The sequence below is a fragment of the Monodelphis domestica genome, chromosome 1 (genome assembly GCF_027887165.1).
Source record: "Monodelphis domestica isolate mMonDom1 chromosome 1, mMonDom1.pri, whole genome shotgun sequence".
NCBI lineage: Eukaryota > Metazoa > Chordata > Mammalia > Didelphimorphia > Didelphidae > Monodelphis > Monodelphis domestica.
The window spans coordinates 350,126,168-350,151,391 of NC_077227.1; the positions used below are offsets into that span (position 1 = coordinate 350,126,168).

General features: G+C 36.7%; 1 protein-coding gene across 3 annotated transcripts in view; it reads left to right on the forward strand.

Annotated features, from left to right (window-relative positions):
- DCTN4 (dynactin subunit 4) overlaps positions 1-25,224 on the forward strand; it is a 52,474-nt gene that overhangs the window by 12,320 nt on the left and 14,930 nt on the right. For 2 of the 3 annotated variants that reach the window (XM_003339559.4, XM_056811459.1), the window contains exons 3-9: positions 5,685-5,863; positions 16,572-16,615; positions 19,832-19,939; positions 20,969-20,989; positions 21,395-21,468; positions 21,717-21,829; positions 22,324-22,433. In XM_003339559.4, coding sequence (XP_003339607.1) covers positions 5,685-5,863; positions 16,572-16,615; positions 19,832-19,939; positions 20,969-20,989; positions 21,395-21,468; positions 21,717-21,829; positions 22,324-22,433 — 649 coding nt within the window. The remainder of the gene's footprint in view (positions 1-5,684; positions 5,864-16,571; positions 16,616-19,831; positions 19,940-20,968; positions 20,990-21,394; positions 21,469-21,716; positions 21,830-22,323; positions 22,434-25,224) is intronic. The other variant, XM_001369255.4, reaches the window with a different exon arrangement.

The following is a 25,224-nucleotide window of genomic DNA, read 5'->3' on the forward strand; positions in this document are numbered from 1 at the left end:
TCTTAGGTATGGACTAAGAATGGTCTATCCTTTGAAAAACGTCTACTGTGATTGGTAGATGGAAGAACTTAGGGGAGGTGACATAGGAGAAAATTCCCTATATAAGGACAGAACCAGTATCTTGAAAAAAGTGTCTCTAAGGAGGCTGTTGGGAGAGAGCTCTGGAAACAGGCTCTTGGGACAGTCTCTTGAAGACAGTCTGAGGGAGGCTGACTCTGGCTGGAACTCCCTCTGAGGAGACTTTGTCCCTCTGAATCCTTGCTTGGACAGATCTTGTGGTGAGAGATTAAGGACTGACTGGTCTTTTCTCTTAGGGCTTAGGCCTGGGTTGGCCAGGACTGGCCAGGGCCAGCTTATCCCTTTCTCATTATTTCCTTTTTCTCTCTTTCTTTAATTACTTATTGTATTATTAATTAAATTCTCTATAAAACCCAGTTGACTTGGGTATATTCATAATTGGGAATATTTCCCTGGCGACCACCTTATATATTGATTTAAAAACAAGACACTGTAGTGAAAACAAATTTTCTGTGGTCATAATTTACTCATCCACTCTTTTATCTACTACAATTTAAGTCTTCCACTATTTTAATCACTACAATTTATACCTTCAACTATTTTAATTATTACACTACTCCAGAACTGGGGGAAGAAAGCTTGGGATAAATTACCTCTAGGACTTCTCTTTGTCCTGTGGTTGGACCAGAAAGTGCCCTGGTCAGGTGGGCTCAGCTTCTTCTTTGAGCATTTTTAAAGTCCTTTGAAACATCTCTCCAGCCCATTTATATGATTCTGATCTAATGAATTAGTATCAACCTGTTAGAAACCATTGTCCTCTGGCAACATGCTGGTTCATTTCATGCAGTCTCTTGTTTAGTACCTCCATCTTGAATATAACAGAAAAAAGGGAATGGAACTTATATGTAGACCCCAGTAGAATCAGAAGTCTTTTAGGGTCCTTGCTTCATTTTCTGAAATCAGTGTGAAGTAGGTATCAGCCTAAATATTTTCATGAGAGGATATCTAAGAACACAAATAGGTCACTTTCTCTTTTCTTTGCTTTCTTTGGGTTACAGATGTAGTAGTATTGCTGCTGGGTCAAAGGGTATGCACAATCTTATAGTCCATTGGGTATAGTTCCAAATTGTTCTCCACAACAGTTAGATTAGTTCACAACTCTACCAGCAGTGCATTAGTGTTCCAGTTTTTCCACATGGCCTCTGGCATTTGTCATTTTCCTTTTCTGTCATGATACCCAATCTGATAGGTATAAGATAGTACCTAAGAGTAGCTTTGCATTTCACTAGTTAGTAATGATGTATAGCATTTTTTCATGTGACTATTGATAGCTTTGATTTCTTCTTCTGAATACTGCTAGTTCATGTCCTTTGACTATTTATCAACTGGGGAAAGCCTTTTATTGTTATAAATTAAGTTCAGTTCCCTATGTATTTGAGAAATGAGAACTTTATCAGAGGAACTTGGCTGTGAAATTGCTTCCCAATTTACTACTTTTCTTCTAATTTTGGCTATATTGGTTTTGTTTGTTCAAAAACTTTTTAATTTTATGAAATTAAAAAAGTATCAGTTTTACTTTCTGTAAATCTCTTCCATGTCTTGTTTGGTCATAAATTCTTCCCTTATCCAAAAATCTGACTGTTTCTGTGCTCACCTAATTTACTTAACAATAGTGAATCTGAATCATCTCACCATTTTGACCATATCTTGACACATGGTATATATGTTGGTCTTTGCCTAGTTTCTGCCAAACTATTTTCCAGTTTTCCCAGAAATTTTTGTCAGATGATTAAAATTTGCCCTTCAGAGCGCAGATATTTGGGATTATCAAATACTAGATTAATATGGTCATTTACTACCGTCTGTTATATGCCTAATCTATTCCACTGTTCTATTTCATTGCCAGTATCAAATTTTTGGATGATTACTGCTTTGTAATATAGTTTGAAATCTGGAGCAGCTAAGTTGCCTTCTTTAGTATTTTTAAAAAATTAATTTCCTTAATATTCTTCATTTTTTTGTTCTTCCAGATGAATTTTACTACTATTTTTTCTAGCTCTATTAAAAAATTCCTTGGTAATTTGCTTGGTGTGGCACTGAATAAATAAACAAACTTGGGTAGAATTGTTATTTATGTAATCCCTGAATTTCTATCAACAGGTAAGCTGCCCAAATGTTTTATATTATCTATAGTTATTTTTTTTAACATTATTTTATATGGTCATTTCCAAACATTATTCATTGGAAACAAAGATCATTTTCTTTTCTTCCCTCCCCCTCCCCCCCCCACCTCTCCCATAGCTGACGCGGATTTCACTGGGTATCACATGTGTTCTTGATTCGAACCCATTTCCATGTTGTTGTTATCTGCATTAGAGTGTTCATTTAGAGTCTCTCCTCAGTCATATCCCCTCAGCCCCTGTAGTCAAGCGGTTGCTTTTTATCAGTGTTTTTACTCCCACAGTTTATCCTCTGCAGTGTTTTTTAGATCCCTGCAGATTGTTCAGGGACATTGCATTGACACCAATGGAGAAGTCCATTACCTTCGATTGTACCACAGTGTATCCGTCTCTGTGTACAATGTTTTCCTGGTTCTGCTCCTTTTGCTCTGCATCACTTCCTGGAGGTTGTTCCAGTCTCCATGGAATTCCTCCACTTTGTTATTCCTTTTAGCACAATAGTATTCCATCACCAACATTTTGTTCAGCCATTCCCCAATTGAAGGGCATCCCCTCATTTTCCAATTTTTGGCCACCACAAAGAGTGCAGTTATGAATATTCTTGTACAAGTCTTTTTCCTTATTATCTCTTTGGGGTACAAACCCAGCAGTGCTATGGCTGGATCAAAGGGCAGACAGTCTTTTATCGCCCTTTGGGCATAGTTCCAAATTGTCCTCCAGAATGGTTGGATCAATTTACAACTCCAATAGCAATGCATTAATGTCTCAACTTTGCCACATCCCCTCCAGCATTCATTACTTTCCATAGCTGTCATGTTAGCCACTCTGCTAGGTGTGAGGTGATACCTCAAGAGTTGTTTTGATTTGCATCTCTCTGATTATAAGAGATGTAGAACATTTTTTCATGTGCTTATTAATAGTTTTAATTTCTTTGGCTGAGAACTGCCTGTTCATGCCCCTTGCCCATTTATCAATTGGAGAATGACTTGATTTTTTGTACAATTGATTTAGCTCTTTATAAATTTGAGTAATTAAACCTTTGTCAGACGTTTTTATGAAGATTGTTTCCCAGTTTGTTGCTCCCCTTCTGATTTTAGTTACATTGGTTTTGTTTGTACAAAACCTTTTTAATTTGATGTAATCAAAATTGTCTATTTTACATTTTGTGCCTCTTTCTAAGTCTTGCTTGGTTTTAAAATCTTTCCCTTCTCAAAGGTCTGACATGTATACTATTCTGTGTTCGCCTAATTTACTTATAGTTTCCTTCTTTATGTTCAAGTCATTCACCCATTCTGAATTTATCTTGGTGTAGGGTGTGAGGTGTTGATCCAAACCTAATCTCTCCTACACTGTGTGGAAAGGAAACAAAACTGACAGTATAACAATGACAAATAACTTTATGTTATTTGAATTCGCAGTCAGATAAGTGGACTATCTTTTCTGGTCATAGATGGAGCTGAACTTCAGTTTCAGTCATTCAAAGACAAACCGTCCTTATTGGACCCCTGCTGTTTCCTCTCAGCAGGGGGCATCTCCCTCCCTTGCCTCACCAAGCAATATTCCCTCTCTTCCTTTAACTCCTCCTTACCCCTATACAAACCTCCCATTAACCCCCATTTATCCCCATTTTTCCCAATCCTATTTCCTTTCTCAATAAATATTACAACTGTCTTCCAATTTTCCCAGAAGTTTTTATCAAATAATGGATTTTTGTCCCAAAAGCTGGGTATCTACAGTTATTTTAAATGGAATTTTTCTTTTTATCTCTTCATGCTGGATTTTGTTGGTAATATATAGAAATGTTGATGATTTATGTCAGTTTATTGTATATCCTATAACTCTTCAGAAGTTGTTATTTCAACTAGTTTTTAGTTAATTCTCTAGGGTTTTCTAACTATACCATTATACCATCTACAAAGATTGATAGTTTTGTTTCTCTTTGCTTATTTTGATTCCTTCAATTTCTTTTTTTGTTTTATTGCTCAAGGAGGCATTTTAGTACAATATTGAATAGTAGTGGTGATAATGAGCATCCTTGCTTCATTCCTGTTCTTATTGGGAAAGATTCAAGTGTATCCCCATTATAGATACTATTTGCTCTTGTTTTAGGTACTATTTATCATTTTAAGAAAGGCTCCATTGATTTCAGTGCTTTCTAATGTTTTTAATAGGAATGGGTATTGTCTTTTGTCAAGTGCTTTTTCTGCATCTAATAAAGACTAATCATAGTCTTTCTGTTGTTAGTGGTATGGTCAGTTATGCTGATAACACTCTCAGCTCACATAGGTTTAATTATGACCTCCATTCAAATGACACAAGACTATGTATCCAACCCCATTTTCTCTGTAGAGCTTTAGTCCTAAATCACCTGCCACCTATTAGACTTTACAAACTAGACAGAGATATGGCCAAAACAACCTATTATTTTTCACTGCAAACCCAGTATACACTTTACTGTTTTTGTCAAAGGCACCACCATTCTTTTCATCTTTCAGATCTATAACCTTAGTATATCCTCAGTTCCTTATTCTGTATATCTAAATCATTGTCAGTCTTGCCATTTCTGTCTCCATAACATCTTTCACATATGATATCTTCTCTTCACTCATATTTCTACCCCCTTAACTAGGGCCTTCATCACCTCTCACCTCATCTAGTGACATGACTTCCTAAATGGTCCCCCTCCTTGCCTAAAGTTTCTACCTTTTGTAACTGATCTTACACAAAGCTGGCAAAATGATTTTCCTTAAGTGCAAATTTAACCATATTACTCCCCTACTCAGTTATCTCCTTTGACTTTCCTTTGCCTCTGGGATAAAATATAAACTCCTCTGTTTAGCTTCCAAAGCCCTCCACAGTCTAATTCAAACTATCTTTCCAAACTATCACACTGGCCTTTTCTCAGTTCTTCACACACACTACATAATTTCTCCCCATGCCTGGAATGTACTTCCTCCTGTCATCCACTTTATAGAATCCCTCATTTCCTCCAGAATTCAGCTTCAATATAACTTAAGCATTTGACATTGTCTTCCCCCTTCCTCCCATCTGCTGATGTTCTCAATTCCTAACTACTAAACATTTTATATTTATTTTATATATACATATTATACATATTATTTTCCTCCATTAGAGTGAAATTCTTTGAGAGTAAAGATTGTTTCTTTTTTTGTATTTATATCCCTAGGGCCCAGCATAATACATGAGACAGTGCATAATTTTATTATATCTATTTGTTCTTTGGTACAGTAAACAGTTCTTTTCCTAACAAAATTTCTTAGGATTCTCGTTATTTTATTATCTCCTATCTTGTTCTTCCAATGCAAAATTCCTTTTAATACTTATGAAAATGTAGGGCAGCCATTAAATCTGTAGGTCTCTTAAATCTGCTTGGTTTGGTGTTGTCAAAAAGGGTAAGGTGACAATAGGAAAAATATTTTTGTACAGAAAAACTCCAGGCACATTTTTGCATTTTCTCTGTTACAGATGTGCTAACTGTTTTGACTGTCCTGGCTGTATGCATACCCTTTCTACTCGAGCTACAAGCATTCCCACACAGCTTCCTGATGATCCAGCCAAGACCACCATGAAGAAAGCCTATTACCTAGCCTGTGGGTTTTGTCGTTGGACATCTAGAGATGTGGGAATGGCAGATAAATCTGTTGGTGAGTGAGAATGAGTTTAATATGAAAAGTCAAGAAACATTATAAAGCTTTATTTGTCCAGAGAATAATGCCCTTGTTGGAAATAGCTTTCTGAATGTGGCACACGCACGCGCGCGCGCGCGCGCGCGCACACACACACACACACACACACACACACACACACACACACACACACACACACACACACACACACACACACACACACATACACATATACACCAGAGAGCAGATTAGGAGAGCATTGACCTCTCCTTTGCCATTATCACACCACCTTGCAGGCACCAAAAACTTGCAGACCCCTCAGAACTAGCTCTAAAAGTAGCTTGGAAAACCTAAAGCTTAAGATAGTACCTCCTCACTCTAGACAACAGTGTGAAAGTAACTACAAGCAAAACCTCAAAGAAAAAAAAGCACAAATTAAGACACAAACCTAACAAGAATTCCTGGAAGAATTAAAGAAAGAGATTAAAATGGTAGAGGAAAAATTGGGAAAAGAAATGAGTGATGCCATGGTCTCTTAAACAGTTAAAGATACAGGCAACCAAAGGCGCCAGAGTAGCACAGACTGGACAGGACAAGGCACAACTTATCCACAAACCATATAAAGAATTTCTGAAGAATAGTCTGAGATCTCATCCAGTTTGAAATATATCTCTGTGATCCAAGAGATGTGTGAATAGAAAAGGAGGCAGCTCAGTTATGTAGCTACACCGATGTATAATTCATAGCCTATATTTTGATTGCTATTGTTGCAAAATAAAAAGATCTAGAGGAAGACCCTCAGGAGATCAAATGAATCCCACCATGGAAGAGTGTGGAAAAACTTGGGCAGGAGTTATCCAAGATAAGATGTGTGGATGAGTTGTGATTTGTACCATTATAGGGAATTCTTATATCAATAAGATCCCAGATCATTGAAATATTTTTTAAAGCAATTAGAACCCCCAGCTTCTAACCAACCCACCCCTCCCCCTGCCCCCTCGGCCTCAGAAAACCCTATTCATGCCTCTGATTCTACAACCTACACTCTTAAGTTCTCACCCCACCCATGCTTCCAACCATTCAAATTCACACCCTACCTCTGATCCTTCTGGCACTATAGGACAACAACAAACCTTCTCCCTTAATGTGCCCAACTCTTCTCTTTCTCACACCTACTCCATTGAGAATGGAGCTAGAAGGCTAGAATTAGAGTACCTAATAATGCAGATAGGTTATTTCCTTTAAGGGAAGTATCCACTTGGTATCTGTAAGACATCACACACCTTTTAGCCCTGAGGATTTAAATAAATTTAAGGAAGATCTTCCATCATTTGAGGAAGAACAAATATTAATTATAAAAAAACTAGAGTTCATGTCCTTTGACTATTTATCATCTGGGGAAAGGCTTTTATTGTTAATTAAATTATATTAATTATAAAATTAATTATAAAAAATTAGAGAACATATTCAGAACTTTCGACCCCACATGGATGGATGTTGAGAATTTGTTAGAGACATTTTTAACAAAAAGAGAAAAAACACAATATTGTCTCTCTGGCTAATCAGAAACGAGGTAGAAAAGGACATTATTGGCCAACTGAAGATCCACATTGGAGGCAGCTAGGAGGTACAGTACTAGTCTTGGAATCCTCAAAATTTTTTGCATTAATAAAAGATCTTCATATTCAAAGATTAGAAACTACTGATTTGATTCATTGTGTTTAAACATTATAATTTTATGATAAATACTTATTTCATATCTTTATTAAATGTTCAGTATTTTTGCATATTTTGCTGCCTCTGCTGATTATATCTCTTCAAAATTTCTGATACTTTGCACATAAGACAATACTAAATTAGTCGGACTATTAAAATGAGCTAGAAATTCCAATAAAATATGTTTCATCTAGGTGTCCTTTTGATGCTCTTTTTTCACAGATGGTGATTTTATTTCAAACTTCTTAGGCACAACATGTATATTCTGTTTGTTTCAAAAAACAAAGTATTTGTGGGGTTGAGTTTTTATTACTGTTTTTCTTGTGCTCCTTATGTTATAATATGGATTAAAAGAAGAGCTCAAACAAGCTATATTCATATAAAATAAAAGGTTTATTTAACTAACGGGAGAAGGGAAGGAAAAGGGATCAAAAAATGACTTACTTCAACAGATATTAAAATTCTAAACTTTCTGTAATTATTCTAAACTAAAATTAATTAAAGTTAACGAAGGATTGGTAGGGGCAAAGACAAAGGGCCCAAGAATTCTCACAACACTGGAGTCTTTTCTTTGATTCAAACAGCAGTCCCAGCAAGATGTCAACAACCACAGCAGAAATCCACTTCTCTGTACCCACAGCAGTAGAAACAGGCAGAATATCAGGACAGGCAAAGAAAGAAGGAACCAGTGGCTCTCTGGGTCCACCCCAGAAAACCAGATAGCTACCCTGATATCCTGATAGCTAGAGAAAAAACAGCCTCTCACTCCTCCAGAGTCCACCAACTGCCAGCAACTGCCTCTCTGTTCAGTTCTGCACCTTCTGAGAGCTCTAAAATGTTGGCCCTGTCATTGAATCCCTGTGGGATTTCTTTGCTTTTTGCTTTTTGCAAAGCTAATCCTTTACAACAGTTCCCCCGCCTTTGTACAAAACAGAAATCGTGTTGAAAACACTCTTTTGGCATTTTGGCACTTAATATACGTAAATGTTCCTTAAACTAAAATTTCTACCCAAAATAATAAACAACCTACGCTCAACTATCTTATCCTATCTAATACTATCCTATTCTAGGGATTTAATCAAGGAAAGGAAAAAGGGAAAGTATACAATGAACAATTACAAAGTTCAAAATACATATCAAACATATACAAAAGCAAAACAAGCAAATAACATCAAAATCAAAAGATAAACACAAATACATGCAAAACATTAAAATCATAAAATACTACTCTTATCAATACAGAAAATTCTACTATTGTAAACAGCAAACTTAAACAAAAAATTTGAAAATTACAATAAACACATTGCATAAATTTGACAAAAAAATTAAACCAAATCATCAAACTTACTTATGCAAAATACCTTTAACCATAGATTAAAAAATTAAACATAAGCGATCTATTTACATATATATACACATATACATATATACTTCATATTTATACATATGTTATATATATATACATACGCTTATAATAATTAAAGGAATTGTAGAGATATTGAAGAGAGACAGGGGATAAGGAAGGTTTTGTAACAGGGAATGGAGGAGTTGAAGGGACAGAGGGAATATGGCAGTTGGTGAGGTAAAAGGAGGAGATGCCCCCTGCTGAACAGCTATCTTTGAAAAAATGGGGTTCCCCAGAAATGGGCCACCTATGATAGCCTGAGGGATGTCTTCTCTATTGATTGATGTTGAAGATACCCCAGGGCAGATAAGCATGGACCCTCCTGAGGGACAAGCCTCCCCCCAGACCAAGATCCACCCAGCAGGGGTCCAATAAGAACCATGGTTGAATAGCTGTCCTTGGATTCAGCTCCCTCTATGTTCCCCTGAAATGATAGTCTTTTTATCTGACTGCAGTTTTATTAAATAAAGATGGATTTTAATAACAAGTTTGGATTGGGAGGTATCAGAGAAGAGGGAATCGGGATTTCCCTAGATTGGGTTTGAGTCTCTCTCAGCTTTTGAGCTGAGGCCAGGCCTTGCAGGCTTGTGGAGGGTTTCTTCCTGTCTATGCTAAGCTGTGCTAGCTTTCTTAAATTCAAAGTCTTAGCAGTAGACAACAAGAAGAAGAAAAGGTTCTAACTTTCAGAGCTGGTTGGGCCTGTGTCTTTGGGCTGACACTCCCTATAGACCAGCCTTACAGTTCAAACCGCTCCCCTTAAATCCTTTTCTTTGATGACACAATCACAGGAATCCAGGTAGAGCACACAGTAGGGAAAATCCATTAATAGAGGAACTTCTATCCAGAGACAGGGAGAGAGCACTCCTTCCCGTCCGAGGGCCAGGAAAAAGAGCCTCACAATACCAACTGCCCCTTTCCAAGTTCCCTTCCCCCTACCAACTGTCATTCTTGTCAATATCTTCTCTCTAACATTCCAACTTCTGTTTGTTCCTCCTGAGTGGCAGAAAGTCCAAAACTTGCTTCAGTTTTCCTTTCCACACACCATAATACAATTAATTTTACAATCCCAACTATAATGCACATTATTTACATATGTTTATATATGTATTTACATTTATGTGATATATGTTATGTCATATGTACTATGTAATGTAGATTACAATGTATTTTGTAATGTAATTCAGTGTCTTACCTCATCTTATCAAGCTTAAACTCGAATCTATCTGTAGCTCTATCTTAATAAAATTTCCTAAAACTAATCTTATATACCTATACTATTCTAAACTAAGTCACTATTTTTGTTAGTAACTAACTATAACATTGTTAGTACCAAGCTATACATTGTTTCACTCATTCAACTAGTGATTCAATGTCTCCTAACCATGTTTATATTATTGTGTATGTGTTTATATTGTTATTCATGCTATTTTATGTTGTTTTGTTAGTGTTATGCCAGTGTTACTGTTGTATGCAACATACTTACCAAAACTTCAGATTATTCCTTTTCTTCTCAACTTGTTTAAAGAATTCTTATTCTCCAAAATCCATGGTAGTAAAAGGTATTTATGAATGCTTGTGTGAATGTTATGTTATATTACATTATATTACCCAAATTCCTCAAAACCATTAGTCCATTAATCACTTGATCCTCTTCATTGAAAATTCCCATCAAAGTCTTTATCTGCTTAATATTTATAAGTCTTTCAGACTTTTTACAATGTCCATTAATTTTCTGAATCCTCCTCTTCATCTGCAATGTCCTCTTCCTTCCAAATGTCCTCTTCCACTGGAATAGTCCTCTCCTTATTGATAGTTTTGACTGCATACAATTTGACTGATGAATCTCAGCTTTCCATGAACTCTTCTTCATTTTCTTCTTCAACAATTTCTACATTTTCATTATTAATTCCATGAGCTAATTTAATATGTGAGCAATGATACCATGAATCTCTTCCTAATGCTTTCACTGAAGATGGTGAAACTAACATGTAGCATGCCAAGCATCTTAGCATCTTGGAAGTATGATTGATGTATTGATATTGTATCCTGTATATTTATTTACCAGACACATGGTCAGACCTCTTAATGTTCATTGTATGGAAAGGGACAGTCCAAAGGACTAGCAAAGGACGGGCAAATTCCTGGGCTGGGCCTTGACAGCCACACTGCCCTGGCTCGGAGTACATTCATTTGCAAAGTGTGGGTTGGATTAATCTCCTCCTCTTTGATTCTGTCATTGTTAGTGCTACCAATGTAAAAACCTATATCATGTCACGTATTCATTAATCACCTCCCTCTTGACATTCCTAAGGTCCCCAATAAAGACTGGGGAACATGTGCAAGCTCTCTCTTCCCTTCTCTTCTCTTACACCTCTTACTCTCAGAGGGTTTGCCCTCCCTCTTGCCTCTTACAATCTTGATCTTGCTGTGGCCTATTATGTTCCTCATGTCTGTCTGACTTATGCAGCGCAGCTGCCCCATACATCTCCCATTAATCTCTTGTATAAAAAATAATTTAATCTTAGGCCATGCATTTTTTACAAATATCCTCTTAATGTATGCAATTGTGTCATCTCCTAACACATCCAGGCCTAAAAATATTTCATCTGCGTCTGTTATTCTCTCAAGAAACTTTGTAGGTGACTCATTTAATTTCTGTTTAATATTCTCAAAGTTAGACCAAGCATTAGGGCATTTAGTATGGCTTTTCATCACATCCCTGATTGACCTGCTGGCTTATTTCATCATTTCATAATCAGGGGATGAATTCATATCCAAACCTTCAAAATCTCGTGGTCAATAATGGATCATTCCTTGTTTCCTCTATGAATTGGTTCCTTTCCCTCTTGGTTAATAACCCCTTCATTAATAAAAATCTGCATAGTCAGTGTCAAAAATCTTTATAGCCCTCTGAAATTCTTTTACTACCTTATTAGGTTTGTCTGAAAAGCATGGAGTTCTACATGTAATCATTTCCAAATCTTCAAGTGTAAACACTTTATGAGTTTTAACCTTATATATTTCATCTTATGTCACAACAGGGATATCCCTTAGAGGGAACAGTGATGCTTGGTTTTTATTGCAATCTGTATCTTCCCTTTCAATCTAGACAATTTCTTAATTTTTCCTTCATTATTTTCCTTATTCATATCATTATCTTTTGTATCATTGGTTAAAATCATCCTCTCTTTCATACATAACTCCATTGCCTCTATTTTATCTTTCATTATCATCTGTTTCATCTCAGAATCTTTTATTATCCATAACACAATTGCTCTTAATCTATAGCCAACTCCAAAAAACAAGAATTTACATTTATATAATACAAGTAAACATAAACACATCAATGGTACATAGGCTAACAAAGTTCTTATAGCCAATGCCATCACTGGTTCCATACACTCATATCCTAACCATATAGCAATACTGAGGAAACAAGGTAAAAATCCCATAAGGGATATGTAGGAAACAATCCCATAGAAAATACAACACAACAGTTGCCATGTCCCCTGATATATTTACAGTATACATAAAGTTGTTATACAACACAGGATATGTGCTGTTATTATCCACTGTGATTATTAATACCAAACACCAAAGAACAGAACAACAACAAAAATGGCTTCCTAACACATGTGCTATTTGCCTTTGGTCTCTTTAAAAAAATTAAATCCCCCTCAATGTCAACCCAGGAATCAGAGTTCTGTGTCAATCAGGACCCTGGAGAGCAACCAGGTGCTGAAGAGGGTATGTTCCCAGGTAGCCTAACTGCCAACCTACTCATCTTCCTGTTTTTCTCTGGCCCAAGTCAATTATTTTGCAGGTTGTCCTACTGACTTGCCAAATGTTACAATGTGGGTTAAAATAAGGGTTCTAACTAGCTATATAATAAAATAAAAGGTTTCTTTAACTAAAAGGAGAAGGGAAAGGAAGGGATCAGGAAATTACTTACTTCTAACCCACAACAGATATTAAAATCCTAAACTTTTTATAATTATTCTAAACTAACCAATTAATTTAAAGATAAGGAAGGATTGGTAGGGGCAAAGACAAAGGGCCCAAAGAAATCTCACAACACTGGAGTCCTTTCTTTGATTCAAACAGCAGTCCCAGCAAGATGTCAACAGCAACAGCAGAAATCCACCTCTCTGTACCCACAGCAGTAGAAACAGGCAGAATATCAGGACAGGCAAAGAAAGAAGGAACCAGTGGCTCTCTGGGTCCACCCCAGAAAACCAGATAGCTACCCTCTGGGTTATCCTGATAGCTAGAGAAAAAGCAGCCTCTCACTCATCCAGAGTCCACCAACTGCCAGCAACTGCCTCTCTGTTCAGTTCTGCACCTTCTGAGAGCTCTAGAATGTTGACCCTGTCATTGCCCTGTGGGATTTCTTTGCTTCTTGCTTTTTGCAAAGCTAATCCTTTACAACACTTACAATGATCAGCTGTTCATCATTGGTTCTTGAAAGCATAAACGCTTAGAGATCCTGCCAAGCTGGAAAGGCTTCCAGTTACAGGCCCAGTGTTGACCTTTGTCATCTGCGGATTTTTTTTTCAGATTATTTTCAGTAAGATGAATTTTTTTTTTACTATAGCAGCTCCCTCAAACTTTAAAATCAAAGATGTCACAGATCATTGAAGTATTAATGTCACCATGTGACATTTTAAAAGATTTTTACCAAAATTTATTAAATGATAAAACAGCCTAATCCTTTCTCTGGCACATGCTGTTTGAGCAAGTCACTTGATTTTCTGATATTCTTGACACCTCTCCAAGACTAGATTTGCTTTGGGAAAAGTGTTACCTATACCAGTGAAATCACAAATCCAATCAAAAATGTTTTTGCATAGACATCACAAATGGACAAATGAGATTGGCCCAGATTAAATAAAAACTGGCCGACATATCTGGAAAACTGAAAAGTTTTTCATGGCCTCTCTTCTCCCATCCTCCTTTCAAGCTTTTTCGTCCTGAGAGAAAGGTACAGCTTTTCAGTCTTCAGAGAATTGAAGTATTTAATTATGTCCCAGATATAAGCAGATTACAAACAAGGGACTAATTAAAGAAAAGCATAAAGGTTGTCATCAAATTAGTGTAACTGATATTAGACCAGAAGGGGCCATTTAGGGCCAGCACAAGAATAGAGGTAACAATATTCAAATGTTAATAACCAGTTAGTATAATTTGAAGAGGGAAGGCTTATTAAGAATTAAATTGTTTGTAGGTGGTAGAAACGTTGGCTCATCTTCTTAAAATAAGATACATTTGATCTTACCCTGAATGTTAAAGGTGTTGGAACCTGCAGATTTCCCTAATGTAAACTCTAAAAACAATGCCTCCTTTCCTATTGCTGGTAGTTCTGCTCTTGGCAATGGCAGCTGAAAGAGGTTTGCTTCAGGTGGAGCTCCAATATTATATTGGAAATCCAACTGAGAGAACTTGAAGCCCCAAACTAACAAGTCAATCTAACTGGATTTCAAAGAACATGGGGAGATGGAACTCCCTGTTTAATGACTCTGCATCTGATTTCTGATGATCCAAGAACATGAGATTGGAGGCATTGCTGTTGTCATGGCTGATTTTCTGGCACCTCTGTATCCAAAAATTTGAGTGACTGAACCCAAACCCAGTTCTAGACTTGCTTCACTGGCAAAAATGTTTCTATGTCTCTTTCCTTACCCAGAAGTCACCAAAGAAAGGCCAATAAAGATTGGAACTGAAGAGGGGGTGGGGGAAAGAAAAATGTAAAACTATAGGGAAAAGATGGGCTGATCACATAAGATCACATTGGGCAGCTAGGTGGTAGCTTAGTGAATAGAGAGACCTAGAGTGAGGAAGACTTGAGTTCAAATATAGCCTTGTGAATTGTAAGTGTACTAGATAAGTCATTTAACCTCTTCGTACCTTGGTTTCCTTTAAAATGGAGATAATAATAGCACCCACCTTTCAGGGTTGTCGTGAGATCAGATGAGATAAGTGTAAAGTGCTTAGCACAATGCTTGGCATATACTAAAGACATGTGAATCTTAGCTATCATCATCATTGTTATTATTAGGGAGAGCCAGTGATTGATGTGTTCCATTGGTACTTACACAATGTCAAGAGATCATGAATGTGGAACATGTGGAGTGAACTTATGCAAAGATGTGGACAAGAGTTACAAAGGATAAGCAGGCATGGGTGGATGATGGCCTGCATTTTTAGTTTCTTGTCCAAATGGGAGAGATCACAGATATACTAGAGTGCTAGGTTAGTGAAAAAGCATCATCCCCAAAAGAGCCAATTTTTAACAAATATTTTTCTTCTCTACTTGTTTCTTTTTTTAATTGACATTATTTTTGGTATGGAAAAGGAACAAAATTGAGTAATCACTTAAGATTCTTTGATATCTTATTGCACTCAGAAGTTAGACTGTTCCGTTAGCATTTATATGAATTAACAGATGGCAACATAGAGATATCAAAAGTTTATACTACCTTCTGGCACATAGATATAGCATTCTGACAAGGATAATTCACTTAGAGCAGTTCTTAAGGATGAAGATCAGTTTTATTTTGACTTGATAGTTCTAGTATCTGAAAAGCTCTGAAACAACTGTACTTTATTTAGAACAATCTGCTTGTCAGGAAACAGATTCATTGAGTTTGTAATATGAGATAGGAGAAGAAAAAAACTTGAAATTAGAAAACTGATACCGCTCAAACAGTGTTGGATTTGGGTTTTTTTAAAAAGGGCCATACAGCAAAGCAAACAATTTATAATAACATAATCTGAACATGAATATTTGTGCATATGTATATGCATATATAGAAATATATTTAAAGGAAACAAAACTTTAGAACACATTTAAAGAATATTAGAATAATGCATAAAGCAAATGTCAAACGAGATATATGTATATGTGTTTGTATAATATACTTTTCAAAATAACAGTTTTGAGATTTTTGTCATTTCATTTGATTGTTAGTATTGAGATCATTAAAGTTTACAATTTAAAATAAAATATTTTTGAAAGTAGAAAAACCAGAAGAAAAAATAGGTAAAATACTTGAATTTTTAAAATATTTATTTTGACTAGATCATTTCTCATTGGTCATATATCACTTCCTCTTCTATAAAAGAGAAATAAACTTCAGGAGACCTGAGTCTCCTAGAGAAATCAGCCTCTAAAAATCATGGGAAAGAGTTATAACTCTAGTTTTTAAAAGTAAGATATATTATTAGTTTTAGAAAACTCAAAGTGGTAGTTAGAGACACATTTGGCTCAAGCTTGTCATGGAAAAACTTTCATCCTGTTTTTAGAATGATTTTGATCTTAGTTATACAGGAACTGATGATTCTTTTTTTTTTTTAACCCTTACCTTCCGTCTTGGAGTCAATACTGTGTATTGGCTCCAAGGCAGAAGAGTGGTAAGGGCTAGGCAATGGGGGTCAAGTGACTTGCCCAGGGTCACACAGCTGGGAAGTGGCTGAAGCCAGATTTGAACCTAGGACCTTCCGTCTCTAGGACTGGTTCTCAATCCACTGTGCTACCCAGCTGCCCCCAGGAACTGATGATTCTAATACTTCTTAAAATCTCATTTGAGACCTCATTTTGTTTTGCAGCCAGTGGTGGGTGGCAAGAACCTGAAAATCCTCATACACAAAGGGTAAGTAAAGAAGAAGAAAGTAAAAGATAGAAAAATAAAAATGTTTTAATTAGGAGGATCTGGGAGAATTGATTAAAATTTACTTTTGCTTTATATAGTTATAAGTATAATCAATCAATCAAGATGCCTTTATTAATAAGAACTTCCTATGTGCAGTTGTATTTATATATATTCTTCCCCCACCTCCCCCAAATTAAAACTTTAGCTTTTCTGGGTTTTTTCTCACTGAATTCAGAAGAAAGAATTGGTTTAGTTGAACTTTCAAGTCTATATTCTGTAAGGTTTTGTGAATTATTTAATATTATTTAATATGTGAATTATTTAATATTTTTCCTACTTGTAGTCAAACCATAGGGGTGAACTGACTTGTTCAAGGTCTAAGTAGTAAATGGCAAAGCCAGGATTTGAACCAGTATTTTACGATTCCAAATCCAGCATTCTTTCTATTTACCGCACTATTTCTAAGTCTTTCAAAGAAAACTCAAAACATGATAACTGTATTCAATTTTTGCAAGGACTGTCATGTAATAGAGGAATTATATTTATTTTATTTCATTGGCCCCAAAGAGTAGAACTTAAAGCAACAAGTGTCAGTTAAGAGGCAAATTTTTATTCGGTATAAGGGGAAGTTTCCTAACAACAAAAAAATGGAATGGGTTGCCATGGGAGGTAGTAGATTTCCCCTCACTGTGGGGTTTCTAAGTAGAAATTGAAGGTCTCTTGTCAGGAGTGTTAAAAAAGGTAATTCATAACAAGGGACAAGTAATGAAGGCCTTCTAAGATCCTATCTTTATTCTGGTATTCTGTGGTTCTGTGTAGTTTTATAGCATTACTTGCTTATGAACACAGCCCTTCAAATATAAAAATTGTAATCAGGAAATTTTATATTTTTTAGCATTTTATAGTAATGCCATATATATGCATATCTAAACTCTCACCGGTATTAAGAGGGCTATAAAATGTTCAGGATTGCTTAATACGCTGTATTGGAAACCTTTGGATATGAAATTAGAGAACCTATGTTCAAATCTTTACTGCTCCTTGCTACCTTTGTGATCTTAGAAAAATCTGAAATTTAAAATGAAAGGGTTAGTTTAGATGACTTTTGAGTGCCAATTGAGCTCTAAATCTGCGAGTCTGGAATTAATTTTCCTGACATTATGAATGGCTTTTTCAAAGTATTTTAAGCTTGCAGATATACTTTAACAACAACAACAACAACAAAAACACATTTTCATCAATCCATGAGTTGCGTTTGATTGGTATTTTTGGCTTAGCAATGATTGACTGTAGATTTTTGGCTTATAGCTTAATGCCTACCATTAGAATAATTGCTTCAGAGGAAAAATTCGTGACCAAACAAACAATAGAGAGGTTCCTGTGAGAGAAAAATGGATAATTTTGATTGAATAACATTAAAGTTTTTGCATAAATAAAACCAATGCAGCTAGAATTAGAAGAAAAGCAGTAATTCACATCCAGAGAAAGAACTGTGGAAGTAAAAACACAGAAGAAAAACCATTGGCTGATCACATGAGTTGATGGGGATATGGTTGGGGATGTAGACTCCTAACAATCACGCTAGTGCAAATATCAGTAATATGGAAATAGGTCTTGATCAATGACACACGTAAAACCCAGTTGAATTGCTCGTTGGCTATGGGAGGGAGTTGGGAGGAGGGGGAGGGAAAGAGCATGAATCTTGTAACCATGGAAAAATATTCTAAATTAATTAAACAAAATTTTCCAAATTAAAAAAAAGAAAAAGTTTGCAGGAGGGTTCTGATCACATGGACAAAACTGAAAGAAGAGTTCCAGAATCTGGGGAAGGGATAAGAGGGAGAACCTGAAGGCTTTGGCGGTCCATTGATTACTGGACACCAAGGAGAGCAAAGACTTAGCCATCTTGTCTATGCCAAATAAAAGGAAAGAAGGAAGGAGAGGGAGGGAGGGAAAAAAAGAAGAAAAGCAGTAAATTGGGCAGTGAGGTAGCTCAGTGGAAAGAGAATCAAGTCTGGAGACAGGAAGTCTCAGGTTCAAATCTGGTCTTGGACACTTCCTAGCTGTGTGACGCTGGACAAGTTAACCCCCATTGCCTAGCCCTTACTGCTCTTTTGCCTTAGAACCAATTCACAATATTGATTCTAAGACACGAGATAAGTATTTATAAAAATCTCATTTCCCAAATATATAGATTACTGAGCCAAATATATAAGAAAAAGAGCCAATTGCCAGTTGATAAATGGGTCAAAGGATACAAACAGGAAGTATTCAAAAGAAGAAATCAAAATTTTCAATAGTCATATGAAAAAATGTTTTAAATCACTAGTAATTAAAGAAATGGACATTAAAACGACTTAGAGGTACTATTTCATACCCATCAAATTGACTCAAGATAACAGAAAAGGGAAATAACAAAGGTTAGAGAGGGTATAAAAAATAATTACACTTGTGCACTGATGTAGCAATGAACTATTCCAGTCATTCTGGAAAACAACTTGGAATTGCCCCCCCAAAAAATATAAAACTATATATAACCTTTGACTCAGCAATCCTGCTTTTAGATCTGTGTACCAAAGAGATCAAAGGAAGAGGAAAGGACCCATATATACAAAAATATTTATAACAGCTTTTTGTTGTGACAAAGAATTGTAAATTGGGGAAATGCCCATCATTTGGGGGGATGAGCAAGTTATGGTATATGGTTTTGATGGAACACTATTACACTTTAATGAGGGGGGGGGGGCAGCTGGGTAGCTCAGTGGATTGAGAGCCAGGCCTAGAGACAGGAGGTCCTAGGTTCAAATCTGGCCTCAGACACTTCTCAGCTGTGTGACCCTGGGCAAGTCACTTGACCCCCATGGCCTAGCCCTTACCACTCTTCTGCCTCGGAACCAATACACAGTATTGATTTCAAGACAGAAGGTAAGGGTTTAAAAAAAAAAGAAATAATGAAAGGGATAGATAGTTTCAGAAAAACCTGGGAAGACTATATAAACTGATGCAAAGTGAAGTGAGCAGAACCAAGAGAAAAGTGTACAAAGTAATAGCAATATGGTAGCTATATTGCAGTTCACTTATTGCAGCTTCACTGTATCTCAGGTTTTTTTTTTTAATTGCTAATTCTGTACACTATTGGCTGTTGGAATTAAAGGCAACCAACCACACCTATTTTAGTTAGCAGGGCTTCAGTGTCTGATTCTTATTTTCCTACAGATGAACAAATTGGTTGAGTATTATCAGCAACTGGCCCAGAAGGAGAAAGTGGAACGGGATCGTAAAAAGCTGGCCCGGCGTCGAAACTATATGCCCCTGGCATTTTCGGTGAGCTTTTGGTACCAAGAGGACTTTGTGATTCAGGAACTGTGGTGCCTAGGCAGAGATTTCCTAAAGAGGGGAGGTATCCAAAGATACTGTGAGGCTTCAAGTGAAGGATTTTCATACATTTAAATACTTTGTTTTTTAATCATATTTTCATTTTTAATGTCAGTAATTTTGATTTACTCCTTTTTCTCTCTCCCTAGTTCTATGTTTTATTAACTTAGTTTCTGAGGGAGTCTTATGATTCTCCCCCATTCATTATTCCCTTCTCGTGTATAAGTGGATAACTTCATTCCTACAGTCTTTAGTTCACACTTATCACTCAGATACCTGTAGCTTCTCAGTGTTAGTATCTCTTTGGAATTTCCCATCTTTTAGTTTGAGGAACAATGTCTACACAGCACCTCCATGAGGAGCCTGGGTTGGAAGACAATCATCTTATAAGGGATAGAGTTTCAAGAACTGTGAATTCCATTAAGTTTTCTTTGTTAATTTCTTTGGTGAGAGAAGTTGTCTCCTAAGCAGGCAGTTGAGTGTCAGGTAGTTCAGATCTGGTGCTATCATTGCAGTAATGGTAAGGGATTCCATCAGGGGACTCATAACACTAGGAATGTAGTATATCACCATCCCAATAAAGGTATGTATGGGAATTCACATTAGGATTCACATGAAAATTAGAAAGTAGGTCATCCCACTGAAAATTTAGGGTTAAGACAACTATATCTTGATTGAAATGGTGACCAGCATTCTTATCCATTTTCCATAGCATTAATCAGTTATTAAAATTTGCTAAGGATCCACAGTTCTAGATTTGTTGATAATCTTAAATAGTCTTAATGGATGAATGATGATGAGTGGATGAATGAATAAGTAATATATGAAACCAAGCATATACTTAAACAACAATTTAATACACTTGCTGTTTTTCCAAATTTGCTATATAATCTGCCTATTATATGAGTTTGCTCTTGTCTTATTGCTGCATTTTTTTGTCTCTGTTGCAACCTACTGCTATTTGGGGGCTCTCCACAGCAACACACTATTCATGTAGTGGTAAGTGTTCTTTCATGGTTCTTTGCTGGTACTAAAAGCTCTTGAAAAAGAGCTCTCAAAAAAAAAGACCTTACTTCACTTGGGTTCCAGTTGACCATTAGTTCATGTGTCTCAAAATCTTACCACCTTTAATTTCTTACAAGTACCTAGTTTGATAGAATAGCTAAAGTTAAGTTCACTTTTACAATGCTAGAATAGCTTTAGGACCTCTAGATGGAGCTTTTTAAATTTTTTTTAATAGCATTATGGGGAAAGGCTACATTTTGTTTCATTAAAGTGAGCTTTTTAAGTTTGCTTTCCTTTGCTTAGTTCCCTGCGCTTCTCACACTGTCTCAAGCAAATTCTTTCTTTTGATAAATAGGATAGACAGATACAAACATCTTGATGAACGTTTTTCTCATCTAGGACAAATATGGTCTTGGAACCAGACTTCAGAGACCACGAGCTGGAGCTCCCATCAGCACCCTAGCAGGACTTTCGTAAGTGTGAACATTAAAATGCCTTTGATGAGGAAGGCAGATATTGTATAGAAAGAAGACTCTTGGGAATGGAAAAAAATTTCAATAGGAGTTGGCATTAAAAAAAAAAGAAATAAATAACATAACAGTTAACTTATTGACCATAGGAGGTGAACTGAATGGGACATTCAATCAAGAAGAAGGTTTGATGCTTTAATTCCATGTTTTTAGGTAACTCAGTAAACAGCCATTTTTTTTTTACCATTTAGCCTTAAGGAAGGAGAAGACCAAAAAGAGATCAAGATTGAGCCAGCACAAGCTGTGGAAGAAGTGGAACCTCTTCCTGAGGACTACTATACGAGACCAGTAAATCTCACAGAGGGTACTAGACTTTCCTCTTTATTTCCAAGTTATTTTGAATTTAGTCTTATTAGTCATGTTCTGTGTTCTATGTGGCATTATTGATATGGTTGTCAATAATAAGATGGTCATAAAACATGTTAAACCAATGTGACCTTAAAACAAAAAAAACAGAGGGCAGCTGGGTGACTCAGTGGATTGAGAGCCAGGCCTAGAGACGGGAGGGCCTGGGTTCAAATCTGACCTCAGACACTTGCCAGCTGTGTGACCCTGGGCAAGTGCATAGCCCTTACCACTCTTCTGCCTTGGAAATAACACACAGCACTGATTCTAAGATGAAAAGTAAGGGTTTAAAAAACAACAATAACTTTATTTTGAATCAGATCTATACTCAAGCAATAGTTTTAAAAAAAGACAATTCACAAAAGCATTGATGCCCCTTTTATTTTAGTTATGATTGCTTTTTTTCCTTTAAGCAGCTTAAAATAAATTTAAATTTCCCTTTTGAATCTCCAGTGACTACCCTGCATCAGCGCCTCTTGCAGCCTGACTTCCAGCCAATCTGTGCTTCACAGCTCTATCCTCGACATAAGCATCTGCTGATCAAACGATCCCTGCGCTGTCGAGTAAGTTTGCCACTGTGGAGAATTGCTGTCTTTTCAGCAGAGTAACTAGAACAAACCAAGACTGACCAGTATTCAAATAATTCTGAAATATGTACATAGGTAACACACTTTTTGTGTCCCAAATGCAGGATATCAATTCCACAAATATTTACTAGGCATCTTTTTAGTGTTGCCCTGTTCTCTTTAAAGGAAATAGCTAAGGTGGACTTTGAAGGAAATGTCCAAGGCAGAGCTGTGAGGAAAGACCATTCTAGGCAGTAGAGAGAGTGTTTGCTGAGGCCTGGAGAAAGGAAAGGGTAGCTACAAAAATAGTACATTTTCTTTAGAATGAACAGTGCTTAAAAGGTAGTTTATAAGTAGTAAAATGAGAAAGGCATGTGACTTGAATATCAGGCTAATGAGCAACATGGACACACTGAAGGCTAAGTGTTTTAGCTAAGGAGAGACTTGGTCATACGCATACATTGAGATTTCCTTGACAGTACTAATAAGGATGAATTAGAGAAGCTTTAAAAATGAAGGGGTGCAGCGAGGTAGCTCAGTGGATTGAGAGCCAGGCCTAGAGACAGGAGGTCCTGGATTCAAATCTGACCCCAGACACTTCCTAGCTGTGACCCTGGGCAAGTCACTTAACCCCCATTGCCTAGTCCTTGCCACTCTTCTGCCTTAGAACCAGCACACATTATTGATTCTAAGACAGAAGGTAAGGGTTAAAAAACAAAAATAAACCAAGGGCAGGGAGGCTGATTATGATTAGGAAACTGTTAAAATTATCCAAATGAAATAATGAAAGCCTCTCCTAAAGTGACAAAAGAATTTTGTCTTACCATATACCCCTCCATTCAATTATATTCTCTCCCATTCTCAATGAATGACCTCATGTTTTATTTTATCTAAATGCTGAGGCCATCCTCAAGCAGTGCCTTCAGCTCAGCTCCTTTGAACCTCTCAATGTCTTCACCTGTCTTTTTTTCCTTTTCCCCAAGTACATAAGAAGGGTAGCCTTCCTCTTAGTCCTTGTCTGGGCTAACCTTCTCTACTGATAAAACTTTTTAACCTAAAAACAAGTTCAGGTCTCCTCTGTCCTAAAATAATTTTCATTCACTCTGCTACCTGCCTCAAATTATAGCCTCATCTCATTCTCATTCACTGCAAAACTTCAAGACAGATTCTGTTGCTTCATCAACCACTTGTTCCTCAGCCCCTGGCATCCTAGCTTTTATCCCCATCATTTAACTAAAAAAGCTCTTCCAGGACACCAGTGATTTTATTGCTGAGTTCAGTGATCTCTTTTCCTAACCTACTATTCTCTATTAGCATTTGACACTTTGACCAACATTGATTTTTTTTCTCCCTTTTCCTCTCATATCTCTGATCGTTTAAAAAAATTTTTTTTTAAACCTTTATCTTCCAACTTAGGATCAATACCATGTATTTGTTCTAAGGCAGAAGAGTGGTAAGAGCTAGGCAATGGGAGTTAAGTGACTTGTCCAGGATCACACAGCTAGGATGTGTCTGAGACCAGATTTGAACCCAGGACCTCCTGTCTCTGGGCCTGACTCTCAATCCACTGAGCCACCCAGCTGCCCCCTTTGATCATTCTTAATGTCACTTTTGTTTGAGGCTGACCTTCCTTCTGCCCTTAAAAAGTGGGCATTTTCTTAAAGTTGTTTTCTTGTCTTAACAGTCTACATTCTTTTAATCATTTTCTTTCAGTTCTGTGACTTCACTTATCCTCTGCAGGTGACTTCCACATTTTTAGCTCCATCTTTAACTTTGGAAGACTCATTCAACTGAATTTCCAGCTTCCTTCTAGCTATCTCAACACAGTATCTTATTGTTACTTCAAACTTAATTCTTTTTTTTTTTACCTTTTCTTTCTGTCTTAGTAACAACTCTTAAGACAGAAGGGAGAGGGCTAGACAGTTGGAGTTAAAACTAACAGGTGTCCAAATCCAGATTTGAACCCAAGTCCTCCTGACTCTGGGCCTGGTGCTCTATCCACTAAGCCACATAATTACCCCTCAAACTTAATTCTTTACTTTCTCTCTAACTTCCAAATTACCCTAGCTTCAGAATTCTTTATTTCTTATGGTAATACCTGTCTTCTCACTGACTCAGACTCAAAACATGGGCGTCATCATTGATTTTTTTTTTCTCTTTCTAGTCTTCTTCCCTTCCAGGTCCATCCAGTCAGTTGTCAGTTTCTATCCATTTTAGTTTCACCACAAACTTATTTTTTTTTTAACATTTCTCTCCTTCCCATTCCTATACTGTAGTTTAGTATCTTATCTCTTCTTGCTTAGTAGTGTCCTGATTTGTCTCCCTACCTCCAGACTATCCCTCATCTCATTTATCCTTCAGACTACTGCCCCCCCCCCCCAATCTTCCTAATTCTTAAGTACTCTGATAATATTACTTTTCTATCCAGAAACCTTCAGTAATTCCCCATTGTCTGTGGAATAAAATGAAAACTTCTGATCCTCCCCTCCAAGATCCTCCACAATCTGGCTTCAGCCCTTTCTATCATTGACTCTGATTATTGCCATTAATATACTGTATCCAAATTCTAGCCAACCTGGACTTCTCATCCTCCATTCTTTTCCTGCCCTTCCCATCTCTCTGCTTTTGCTCATGTCATCCTACATCCTTAGAATGTATTCCCTGTCCTTTATGTCTCCACTGAAGTCTCTTCCTTCAAGGCCCCACCCCAAATGCCACCTCTTCCATGAAATCTTCTCTAATGCCTTAACCTCCCTCCATCTGCTCTCCAATTAAAAAGTCTTTCTCA